Below are 13,764 nucleotides of genomic sequence, written 5' to 3' on the forward strand. Positions count from 1 at the left end.
TGCACATCCTGTGCTGGACCCGGAGGCTGTTAGTTACGTTACTGCAGTCAAGGGATTTGGCAGAGGTTTTGTGTGCTGCTCTGCCTGCTAAAGCACACCAGTGAAAACATACAGAAAATAATCTGACAAGAAGGAATGAACTTGCTTGGGATGCTGCTATGTGTGTGTGTTTTTTTTTTATAAACTTAATGGTGTTTTTGGAAATGCACCATTCTTTTTTAAACCATGAGAAAAGTAAATATAAAAAAGGTTAGTGTGCATTTAATTCTCACATGTCAATTTCAGTCTTTTTTTCAAAAAAACATTGTAATTTATTACTTTTAGCACAGGTTCAAGAAACTTATAAAAGGAAATAAAATACTTACTAAGGCATCTGGCTTCTGAAAATTTGTGGTTGGGTAGACACTCAATTTCTCCATCATTTCTCCCATCTTCAGTTCTCAAGTCTCCATAACATTTGAATCTAACTCTGTCTCCTTCCTTGTACTGATTCTTAGTATCATAAATATCTGCATTGTCGACTTGTGCATCAGAAGGCCGACATAATGCTATGAAAAAAAGAAAAGTTTACTTTATTTAGATTCTACAGTTCATTGGATATATCATTTGCATGCAAGGTATCAAGTATATGGTTGTAGGGATGCTTGTGCCTGGCCGAACCGAATTGCAATCCTTAAAATCATGTGACTTTTTGTCTCTTTTTCCCTCCCCCTCACTGATTTGCATATGTAGGCTTCTGATTCATTTTGGTATTCGGCAAAATCTTTCAAGAAGGGTTCGGGGGTTCGGCCAAAACCAAATGAATCCCTAATTCATACATAAGGTCAATTAATGGAGGAATGCTTCAGTATCTTGTCCTAAAACTGCCCATCCCTAATCTATTTATAATTTCTAATGTGGTAAGGTTTGTAGGTTTCACTTGTACTGGGATATGTTCTAGGATTATTCACTAAATTATTTTGCCAAAAGCTACTCAGGTTTTGCTGTCAGCTAAAAATATTTCTGTATGAATGGGCTTCACATATGATTACCAGGTGATATCTGGGGCAGATATGGGGTTAAATCTCCAAAATATCAGTAAAAATACCTCAATAATATACTGTAACTTCATGTTTACTATCTCTATAGCATAAAGCAAGATAAAATGCATTTGTAACTTTATGTTTAATGCAGCCTGATTACTGTCTGCATTATTTTTACAACAGTAAACCCCCCATTTATATTAAAATATGCTTGCTGGCACCAAGGATAAAAGGAATACACATCACACTGTATGGCTTAAAAGTATTTCAAATTTATAGTTAATGCTGCTTTTTATTACTCATCTTTCTATTCAGTCCCTCTTATATTCTAGTCTATTATTCATATCAATGCATGGTTGCTAGTGTAATTTGGACCCTAGAAACCAAATTGCTGAAATTTCAAACTGGAGAGCTGCTGAATAAAAAGCTAAATAACTCCAAAACCACAGATATAAAAAATGAAAAGCAATTGCTAATTGTCTCAGAATATCACATCACATAAGCGAGCTTAGCTCTGTGATTGCTAAAGCTTTTTACTTAATTTTTCAGGATTCATTGAGGTCTGGCATGGTGCCGAGAGACTGGAGAATTGCTAATGTGGTGCCGCTATTCAAAAAGGGATCCCATTCTCAGCCTCAAAACTATAGCCCAGTTTGTCTGACATCTGTGGTAGTAAAGCTTTTTGAAGGGTTAATAAAGGATAAGATACTGGACTTTATAGAAAATCAAAATACTTTGAGTCTGTGCCAGCATGGTTTTATGCATAATAGATCTTGCCAGACTAACTTCATTTCTTTTTATGAAAAGGTAGTGGCAGTGGATGTGATTTACTTAGACGTTGCTAAAGCATTCGATACAGTGCCTCACAAAAGGTTACTGGTTAAATTAAGGAATGTTGGCCTGGAACATAGTATTTGTACCTGGATAGAGAACTGGCTAAAAGATAGACTACAAAGAGTGGTAAATGGAACAATTTCTAATTGGACCAGTGTTGTTAGTGGAGTATGGCAGGGCTCTGTATTAGGTCCTTTACTTTTCAACTGGTTTATAAATGACCTGGAGGTGGGCATTGAAAGTACTGTTTCTATTTTTGCAGATGATACTAAATTGTGCAGAACTATAAGTTCCATGCAGGATGTTGCCACTTTGCAGATTAATTTGACTAAGTTGGAAAACTGGGCAGCAAACTGGAAAATGAGGTTCAATGTTGATAAATGCAAAGTTATGCACTTTGGCAAAAACAATATAAATGCAAGTTATACACATATGTCAGAATGATATTTATTGACTTCAGCTCAGCATTTAACACTGTTATACCACAGCAATTGGTAAGGAAGCTGGAACTGCTAGGCATAAACACTTCCCTCTGTAACTGAATCCTGGACATTCTGACTGATAGACCCCAATATGTCTCAATAGGGGAACACACCTCTGAGGTTATAAAACTGAGCATAGGCTCGCCCCAAGGATGTGTGCTTAACCCACTTCTATTTACCCTGCTGACACATGATTGCACTGCCCAATACTGTGAAAATCACATAATCGAGTTTGCAGATGATACAACAGTAGTCTGTCTTATTAGGAAAAGTGATGAGTCTGCATACAGAAAAGAAGTAAGACATTTGACAGACTGGTGCCAAAACAACATCCTGACTCTAAATGTCAAAAAGACTGAAGAAATTGTTGTTGACTTTAAAAAGAACTCTGCTACTCATCTACCACTGTACATCAATTGCTCCCCAGTTGAGATAGTCAACAGTGTAAAGTTCCTAGGCTTGCATATGGCAGACAACCTCTCCTGAACCCTAAACACCAACATCACAAAGAAAGCTCAACAATGCCTACTTTTTCTACGGAAGCTAAAGAAAGCCAGTCTCCCCCCTCCCATTCTCGTAACATTCTATCGAGGCACCTTCGAGAGTGTTCTCTGCAGTTACATCACGCTATGATTTGGAAACTGCACAGTCGCAGAACAAAAATCTCTTCAGTGGATATTGAAAACTGCAGAAAGGATCATAGAAGAACCTCTATTACCCATCTCACCCGTCTCATTCTCTCTTCTCTCTCTTGCCATCTGGAAGGAGGTTCCGCAGCATTAAAACTAGAACTGCTAGACACTGCAAAAACTTCTTTCCACAAGCCATTAGAGTGCTTAACATGATAACATTATAAAAACTAAATATTTCTGCACCTGTCACCTTATGTGTATCCACAAATGCTCTTTCTCTTTCTTTATGCAAATGCACCATGGGGAGGGGGCCTGAGTGAACGTGATTTTGATACGCTTTATAACTGTATATAGTCTGTATTGACAAATAAAAGAATCTTGAATCTTGAATCTAAATGGCAGTTTGTGGGTCATTTCCTTAACTGAGAAGGATCTAGGGGTTTTTGTAGATAACAAGTTGTCAAATTCTGGGCAGTGTCATTCTGTGGCCACTAAAGTTCTGTCTTGCATAAAAAAGGGCATTAACTCAAGGGATGAAAACATAATTATGCCTCTTTATAGGTCCCTAGTAAGGCCTCACTTAGGGGCAGATTTACTAAAGGGGCAAAGTGGCTAATACTAGTGACAATTCACTAGTGTTACCGCCCCCAGGGACATCGCCGACTTACTAATGGGTGCAGGCGCCAATTCACTAGTGAAAGAAACTGGCGGTAGCGGTCATTCGCACTCTATCACCAGACGACTTTTCGCTCTGGCAAACGGTCGTTACTTCGCATATTCTACTAAAGTGAAATTCCGCATTTTAGTGAATTGTCGTAGTCTGAGCGCATTTGCGCCTGTCGAAGTGTTGCGCTGGGCCGGAATAGGTCACTGGCAACAAGTCGCCCTTTAGTAGATCTGCCCCTTAGAGTATACAGTGCCGTTTTGGACTCCAGTCCTTAAGAGGGATATAAATGAGCTGGAGAGAGTGCAGAGACTAAGTGCAACTAAACTGGTTAGAGGGAAGGAAGACTTAAATTATGAGGGTAGACTATCGAGGTTGGGGTTGTTTTCTCTGGAAAAAAGTCGCTTGCGAGGGGACATAATTACACTTTACAAGTACATTAGAGGACATTATAGACAAATAGCAGGGGATCTTTTTACCCATAAAGAGAATCACTGTACCAGAGGCCACCCCTTTAGACTAGAAGAAAAGAACTTTCATTTGAAGCAACGTAGGGGGTTCTTCACAGTGAGGACAGTGAGGTTGTGGAATGCACTGCCGGGTGATGTTGTGATGGCTGATTCAGTTAATGCCTTTAAGAATGGCTTGGATGATTTCTTGGACAGACATAATATCAAAGTCCTTTTGTGATACTAAATTCTATAGTTAGTATAGGTATGGGTATGTATAATTTTAAGTGAAGGTATGGAGGGGTGTGTGTATGGATGCTGGGTTTTTATTTGGAGGGGTTGAACTTGATGGACTTGGTCTTTTTTCAACCTGATTTAACTATGTAACTATGTAACTATGCATCATGCTAAAAGTTAACAACCACTTTAATCTATCAGAAAGGGTGTAAACTGTATGTAAACCATGAGGGATACAGAGTAGATACAGATGCCAGAAATAGGCCTTGGTGTGGAGTGTGGCTGAGGGATAAAACAGTCCAATGTGTGTAAAGACTTCCCACACACTACATGCAGTCATAACATGGTGGTGGTGGTGGTGCTTTGTTCCATGGACACCTGGTGTGGTATCACAATGGTACTACAATCAGCAAAGCAGGAACCGCACACACTGAAATTAGTGGAAAAAATAAATATTGGGTAAATCCTTTTTCCATGAATTTCAGTGTGTGTAGTTCTTGCTTTGCTAATTGAGGGATACACCAGAACAAAGGGGCATATAAAGTGCCAAAAAGGGCACCCCACAGTCTGCCAGATTGAAATTCTACTGCTTAAATTCACTTTTTTAAAAAAAAAAACACATATAGGTGGAAGAATGTGGCATGCCCTAGTTTTACTCTTTGATAATTTTGCCTCAATGACTGTATATTTAGATCATCTAAAACTCATATGTAAACCTTTTCAAGAGAAATTAAAATGAAAATTTTTCAGATACAATTGTAGTGGGGAAAAATTCACTCGAAAATTCTCACCATGGAGAAAATTAGCAAGGAAAGGGCGATGTTGATAATGAAGTAGCTGCTCTATGTTTATAATGCTATTTTGCCAGCCTGAACCTGTAGAAATTTCTCTTGATGAAAAAACATACTTGTGCTTTTAGTAAATTGGAGAAAATTCACCGGAAAAAGTTCACCTGGAGAAGAGCCATGAATTTTCACCACTGCAAAGTTAATTCTCCAAAACTTGGTGTATTTTCCTTTTACTAAATTGGCGACGTTTAGGGGAATCTTAATTTTTGGTGAAGTTACTCCAAATTTTTACTTTCACCCTTTAGTAAATATGCCCTGTGTGCTTACCTTCTGAAACCTAGAGTGATACTTTATATACAAATAGCACTCAAGTATACTCTCTTACTTCAGGTACACTCATGGAAATGTTTTGCAACAATATTGTCAGGGTTTATATTAATTAGGAATGCTCTGGTGTGGTTAGGCATCGTGTAGCCTCATGCTAACAATTTTGTGAGGAAGCATGTTAACCAAAGGATAGACTCCTAGGGGTATAATTACCAAAAAGTGAAAATATAGCTCAATACAGTCTGCCAAAGTGAAATTCCTCCACTCTCTATTCATTTCTATGGGGTCTTTAAAGACATATTTATCAATTGGCAGAAGTCAGTGCTCACCCTTTGATAAATACACTCTTAAAAATCCCATAGAACTGAATTAAGAGTGGAGGAATTTCACTCTGACAGACTGTCATGAGCTCTAAAATAAATACATTTTTTGGTAAATATGCCCCTAGGAGTCTATCCTTTGGCTAACATGCTTCACCACAAAATTGTTAAAATTTGAGTATACTGTATGTGGCAGACCATGGGAATATTACAGTTTAAGTTTCTGGGGTGAGAGCATGAAACAATGAGTAAGGTATTAACAGTGCATTCTTTTATATATCAGGTTGTGAAAATGAGTTCATCTTTCTCTTGTGAAGTGTGTTGTTGAATGAAGGTTAAAACTTGGTAACAGATCATTGCACTTACACAACAAAATGGGGGAAATGGTGAACTTCCATAACAAAGTGATCAACCTCATTACATCTCTTGAGGAAGAGAATTCATCTTAAACTAATGATGGAAGACATGGAGGATCATTCTCATAATATGAGGGTGAATGGTCTCCCTCAAATCAGTCTAGCTCAAACAGTTGTTACAATATTTGTAGACTTCCAAAGGCAGGGAACTATCTCACCATAAAGGAACAGTAACAAAACATGAAAATATCATGCACTGTTGCCCTTCACTGGTAAAACTGATCTGTTTGCTTCAGAAACACAACTATAGTTGTGCTACTGTGTAGCAATAGCGGACATTGAAAAAGGCTATATAGTACAGGTTAAACAGTGGATAACAGATAACACCATTATGTTCTACAGAGCTTATCTACTATCTGCTGTGTAACCTGAATCTTTTCTCCTGTGACACTTGTATCAGTACACTGCAACACTGCATTATACTTTTAATTCTTTAAAACACAATTTTTTTTATGTTTTTTAACTCCAACTGAGATAATGCTAATGGAACACATTCATCACATAAAAAGGAGCTAAAAGAAGAGCTAGTGACTACACAGGGCATACAGTATCTAAAGTATACAATAGCCTGTCCACAGTACTTGAAGCCACAATAGCCTAATCATGTTGACTTATCTACTATACAAAATAATGTGACTTTGCAACATCAACCACTCTTTTGCATGCACATGAGTTAAAATACAAATGGGGCTACATAACAATGTTTTTGATAACATGGGGCCACTACAGTGATTTAAAAGCTGGATGAATCTCAAAGGGGCAAATTCACTAAGATTCGTAGTTGTGCCAGTGTCCGCTATGCCACACTTGCCAGGTGTATTTTCGCCAGCGCTACGCAAATTCACTAAAATGCGAAGTTGCGCTCAGGGGAAGTGTAAGGTTGCGAAGTTGCACTAGCGTTAATTCACCAAGCAAAGCGAAGTTACGCTAGCGATGTTTAATTTGCATACAGCGCCAAATTGAAGTTACAATGGAGGTATATGTAGCATCACTACACAAGCCTGGGAAACCTTCAAAACAGCAAATACAATTTTTATTTTGCCCTACACATGTGCCCACTGTATAGTTAAGGTGCCATGAGTCAGGAAATGTAGGGGGGAAGGGGGGTAGACCCAAAAAAAATTTCGATCTTTTTCAGCCTATCACCCATAAAAAAGAAAAAACGCCAGCGTTTTTTGAGACTTAGAAAATTGTTTTACTTTTTTTGAAGCAATCCCTATCTACTCTACAGTATTGCACTTCACCTGGTCTGAGGTGGCGAAGGAAGTCTGGCGTAAAAGGTAGCATACAGAAAAATGTGCGCGTCAGTGAATTTGCGTAGTTATCTCCGTTGCGCAAATTCGCCAGGCGTAAGGGTGCGAAGTAACACTAGCGAATTTACGCCAGTGTCCGTGAATCGGCGAATTAACCCAAATGCACTACGCTAGCGAATTAACGTTAGCTTTAGGCGCTTATTCCTTTAGTGAATTTGCCCCAAAAAGATCGTAATTTTTTTTTTTCTGGATATCCTCCTTCTCCCCTAAATTTGCTAACAAATGGCACCTAAACTATACTGTGGGCACATGTGTAGGGCATTATAACAACTTTTATATAATTTTATTAAGGTTCCCTGGCCTTGTGTAGTGTAATGTATTTGCTGCAGCATATACGGCCATTGTACTTTAACTGCACGCCGTATGCTAATTAGCCAACGCTAGCGTAACTTCAAACTGCTGAGCGTAATTTCGCTGGTGTAATTTCGCCAGCGTTCGGTATCCTGTGCACAACTTCAGATCTTCGTGAATTATCATTGTCCAGACGAATTTACGCTTGGCGAAGTGTTGCGATGTGTGCGAAGCCATCGCTGGCGAATTTTCGCCTGTTAGTGAATTAGCCCCATAGTGTCTAGGGTCCCTTTAGATGGAGAATTACACTGGAGGATTCTTAAAGTAACAGCCCAGTCCAATAGGCATAACCAACTGGGATGGTTGATCTCAATTAACATTTGCAAGTAACCTAAAGCCACAATATAATAGACCCTTATCCTGTGTAACTACAGTAAATTACTATGGGGCCTTTATTCATGTACCTGTATAGATTTACAAATAAAACCTTTTTAATTGCAACAAATTGGCAAAAGATTTTTTAGGGGTGATCTTTTGATCTTCACCCCCAAGGTTTCCATTGGAGTTTGTAAATTAGTTATTCATTCAAAACTTCAAATCCTGCAGATTGTACCATTCATGTGTAGTTATGCTGAGTTCTGTTGTTTATTTCTTATATTGTTATTCTCTATTGTTTATTCTAAACATTTTCATTAGCCTATACACTATTGGTAGTATTTTTATGTTAAAATGTCAGAAAATTGCCTCAACTGCATGGGAAGTATTATACTAAAATCCAGTGGTATAGCCACTGTTGCCCAAAATATAGATTTCTATTCAATTCTTGAACGGGAAAACTCTATGACTATGACATTTACATTAGCCCCACACAATGGACCATACAGATATTCCAAAAGGGTTTAACTTCTCTTTTAAAAAGACAAAATAATTAGACGAGTTGAAAAAGGGCAGAGGGAACCTTGGTTCAAGACCCATTTCAAAAATGATCTCACCCCATTGAGAAATAATAACTTTCTGCTTGTCATATTTGACCTCATCCTCTGACAAACAAGAGGTGGCGGCTATATGAATAACCAAAGACCTCCCCACTTATCTGAAGCTGAAAATAAGAGACATATTTTTTACTTTTACTAATACAAAATATATATATATATATGTATAATGAAGCAATAGAATTCTTAATGAATCAGATGAAAATTAAGCGTAGGACTGGCCAGATATGGGATGACTTTGACGTAGTTGGCCAGCTTAAATATATTGCAATATATGGACAAACAATCCCTGTTTTGTTTAAAGGGTAAGGCATTTTTTAGTAGCAGTATGCACAAAATGTCGCTGTCTTAAATATATTGATAATGGGTTGAGTGCAGAGGACTCTTGTATGTGTCTATATGTATTTTGTGGTCACAGCCTCATTGCACCCCCGCCTAATGTTTTTAAAAAATAGTGGTGAGCACAACTTTCCCTTGTTTGTTATAGTTATACAAGAGCAGTGACCAGCTCTATGTTGTAGCTCCCACCCTTCCCAGCTATAGTCAGGTGATCCCACTGGTGTCTAATAAAAGGGCAGCCAAGTATGGAGGTTTACTTTGAAAGCAGCAAGTTAAGTTGCAGGTAAAACCTAGTCCCTTTGTAAAATGTATAATGAAGCAATAGAATTCTTAATGAATCAGATGAAAATTAAGCGTAGGACTGGCCAGATATGGGATGACTTTGACGTAGTTGGCCAGCTTAAATATATTGCAATATATGGACAAACAATCCCTGTTTTGTTTAAAGGGTAAGGCATTTTTTAGTAGCAGTATGCACAAAATGTCGCTGTCTTAAATATATTGATAATGGGTTGAGTGCAGAGGACTCTTGTATGTGTCTATATGTATTTTGTGGTCACAGCCTCATTGCACCCCCGCCTAATGTTTTTAAAAAATAGTGGTGAGCACAACTTTCCCTTGTTTGTTATATATATATATATATATATATATATATATATATATATATATATATATATATATATATATAGGGCCCTATACGGATACAGGCCCTATAGAGTTAATCTTTTCACCATTTCCTTGGGTTATTGGGTAGAATCCCTGTTACAGAATAACCTTTACAGTGATAGGCTGAGAGATTTGATGACACTGCTCTGACACACTCCTATATAGTGAGTGCAGGGCGTGGCCTCTTCCTCTTTTGCTTCTGGATGTGATTCCAGCTGGATGTGCTCAGGAGGACTGAGTGCAATAGGCCCAGAAGAAGTCATGTGTCCAAGTCGGGGACCAGGAAACCCCGTGAATGAGGAACAGATATACTAGGGCAGACTTGTCATAGTCTCTCTAGGAGAGAAAGGCAGATAGGATAGAGAGAAAGAGCAGTTGAAGCTCCAACAAGGATTTGCAGTAAGGGAGTAGTTTCCCAGAGGCTCTGTGTGTTGCCTCCAGTCAGGGACCTCAGTGAGGAGGGACTGTAGAGTAGAAGCTGCTTTCCTGACAACTTCCAGGAGGGAAAGGTTGTACTGCATTTGCCTGTGTGAGCCTGCCTTTGATCTGTGTGAACTCTCAATATGCTGTTTTCCTCAAGCTCCTGCGTGAGTACTGATTGTTAAGAACCTCCTGGCGCCCAAGTTGTTTTTGTGTGCACAGTAGCCTGGGGGGGATGTAGTTGCACTACACCATAGAGGGAACGCTTCCACTTAGCGAAGGCCCTGCCCTGGGTGTAAGTCGCGTGTAACCCATGCTCTAGTGTTCTAGCTGGTGAATTTACCCCGAGTGGCCCAAATAGGTGTTACACACATATATATATATATATATATATATATATATATATATATATATCTCTGCTTGGTTCGGTAATCCGGTGCACCTTAGCACCCCTTTACCTCTCCGCCAAGCCTTCCCTTCTCAGTAATCTGGTGCTCGACCAGCACCCCTTTACTATTCCGATGGGATCCACCGTAGTCCTTCTTCTTGCCCTAGGCCTCCTTAACCCTATCCTTTGTCTTCCCTATACTCTGGGTCCCTAACTTGTGGGATGTCCACGGAAAACTAATTCCACTACACTCCTAGTTGGGACAAGAAACTACCCATTCTAACTTCCCTACCTCAGACACCTAGTGCCTGCTAACTACAATCTTCTATCCTAAGTTCTACCGTTCTTTCCTTCTTACTGTAGATCTTCTTCAAAACAGAGCTTCCTTCTCTGAAAGCATCCTCCCATTAAAGACATTAATTCTAGGGTGTGGCTCCTTTTTATACCCTCTAGCACTCTGAGCTCCCTCTAATGGTGGGGGAATGAATTACACTTTTTTACCCTGGAGCACCACCTCGTGACCAGTTAACCACATAACACTCTCAACAATTTTAACACATACATTCACACATTATTCAAACACTTTTAAACACAAGTCAGCTACACCAACTGGTTCACCCTCACACAAGCCTGACACTAGTAATAGCTATAACTTGCCATCTTACCTGACGCAGAAATCCCTCGCATGGACCTAGTCTTTGCAAGGAATGCCTGGAAAAGTGAGGCAAGATGCCAGACCTGCTATAGAAAGCTCCACCCACTAAAACTATAGAAAATTCACTTGGTTGTGCCTAACATAGTGGCACCCATTTGAATTAGGGTTTCCTTGTCCTGTTAACCTATTACCCTTTTAACTGCATTGGGCAGTCCCTGTCACATTGCTTTCACTTTACATTAACAGCAGTAAACCTCACCAGGTATGAAAACAGTAAAACTCCAAACCTCCTTCTGTACTTAATACTCACAACATACATTTTACTTTCTGGATGCCAATTCTACATAAGGAAACAAAAAGTGTTATGAGAGGTCTCATCACTAGTGATGGGCGAATTTGCGCCGTTTCGCTTCGCGGAAAAATTCGCGAATTTCGCGAAACGGCGAAAAATTCTCGAAATCGCGCCGGCGTCTCGTTTTTGACGCCGGCGCCCGTTTTTGATGCCGGCGCCCGTTTTTTTGACGCCGGCGAATTTTTGCTGCGAATTTTCGCGGGCGTTTCACGAATTTATTCGCTGGCGGCGAATCGCGCAAATTCGCCGCGAATTCGCGCCTGGCGAATAAATTCGCCCATCACTACTCATCACACCAATCAGGTCTACTTATAGCTGAACCTTCAATTTTGCCCACAGCAGTGAGAAGGGAGTTACAAGAAAGATGTTGAAAGCAGATTCCTCCACAAGTTTTAAAATGTATAAACCATTCTTGCTGGTTTTTGTATTCTGAATTTGCCATTGATTAAACATTGTCACATAAACTCAGTTTATAAAGAGGTTATGAAGGAGCACCTATCAGTTCTGTGTTGATACCTCTGCTTTCTATGATAGAGCACATGAAGGAGCTGCTGCTCTTCAATGATCAATACAAACCAGTAAATATTACTCACCTAAACATTTTGGCATTGGGTTCCATCCATTTTCTGTGCAAGTAGATTTGCCATACTTGCCTCTATTATACCAACTGTGTGATTCTTTGTATACAGGATCAAAGTCACCATTACAACTATACCAAAGAATAGCATTTTTTCGTGCAGGAAAGTAATCACCAGAGAAAAACATTCCATTCTGGAGATCAGGTCTGTCACAGATTTTATCTACAAAGAAAACAGAAATAAAAATCATACAGTACAATTATATTAAATTCACAGTTACCTGAAGAATACCGAAGTGACAGATGATGGCCCCCGTGAGCTCCGCTGTGCTGACTCTGCATGTGCGGTCAGTATTTCTAGAGGGGACAGTAAGACTGTGCAGGGGGAGGCAGGGAGGGGGGCCAGTGGAGGGGGCACTGGGGACTTTTGGCTTAAGAGGGGTATAGTTTTCCTTTAATCGATTTTTATAGATCATTTAATAACAATCACCAGTAAAATTGCCTCTATGTATTATTATTATTATTATTATTATTATTATCTGTAACTTTGTGTTTTCTTACCTTACTTGCTACAACAGTATGCAACCCTTATGGTTAAACCTCAATTTTTCTAAAGTTAAAATTGCCATTGACTTGCATAGTATCTTGCCCCACTGTGCATCATCACTGAGGCAGTTGTATGTATTCATGCAAAGCACACCAACAGTGAGAAAAATGAAGGAAGTGGAGAGGAGTTGGGGTTCCCTTTCACTTTGTCATTTGGCGATGACCATGAACTGGCTGACAAGATGAATTAGTAGATTACATTTTTAAATTGACCTATCCCCCAAATGGCTATTATTCATAGTACATGGATATTGGTCAGGATCAGTGGGCCCGCATACACTGAGCTAGTGGCAGATCACTCCTACACCTGTTACCCTGGTAACAGGACTAAACCCTAGTGGAGAAATGGAGCAATAACAGTAACCAATCAAAACAGAATAGATAGGCAAAGGCAAGGTCAGACAGGCAGGAGGTCAATTCAAGTAGCAGAGGTCAAAACAACAGGCTGAAATCAAACATAGGAAACAGTAAAGCTCAGTGTCTCACCAAGACAACGTTTACTTTACATTGATTCTAGGACTCAACAACCTTTTAAGTGTAGTGCACGTTGGCACTGTGATGCAACAAGTATGAGTGTATGCAGCCATAAGTCTAGACATGCGATGTTACTGGAGGGGAGGGATGTGCTAAGAAATGTGGTTTGCCTGAAAAGAAGGGAGCTGTTGTTTTGAGTTACTGAATTTGGGTGAACACACATATATACAGTACATATAGTAGAGTAGGTCTTAGGGGCAGTTTTATCAAAAGGTGAGCTCACCACAAAAAGATTCACTCGCTTTCTGTTCATTCATATACGATTTTTAGAAGTGTATTTTTCAAATGGTAAACTCTAATTTTCACCCATTGATAAATATATTTCTAAAATTCCATAGGCATAGTGGTTGAGTAGCTGCTACTACACAGCAGGCAAACATATAACACAGAGGTCACACATTACTTGCACCAGCCTAAAGTTTCTCAATAGCAGCAATGATCCAGGACTTCAAACTTGTCA

General features: G+C 39.3%; 1 protein-coding gene across 3 annotated transcripts in view; it reads right to left on the minus strand.

Moving 5' to 3' along the window:
* cfh.L (complement factor H L homeolog) overlaps positions 1–13,764 on the minus strand; it is a 107,530-nt gene that overhangs the window by 62,697 nt on the left and 31,069 nt on the right. For all 3 annotated transcript variants that reach the window (XM_041590624.1, XM_018256441.2, XM_018256439.2), the window contains exons 8-9: positions 12,181–12,387; positions 366–548 (exon numbers count right to left, since the gene is read on the minus strand). In XM_041590624.1, coding sequence (XP_041446558.1) covers positions 366–548; positions 12,181–12,387 — 390 coding nt within the window. The remainder of the gene's footprint in view (positions 1–365; positions 549–12,180; positions 12,388–13,764) is intronic.

The sequence above is a fragment of the Xenopus laevis genome, chromosome 4L (assembly GCF_017654675.1).
Source record: "Xenopus laevis strain J_2021 chromosome 4L, Xenopus_laevis_v10.1, whole genome shotgun sequence".
NCBI lineage: Eukaryota > Metazoa > Chordata > Amphibia > Anura > Pipidae > Xenopus > Xenopus laevis.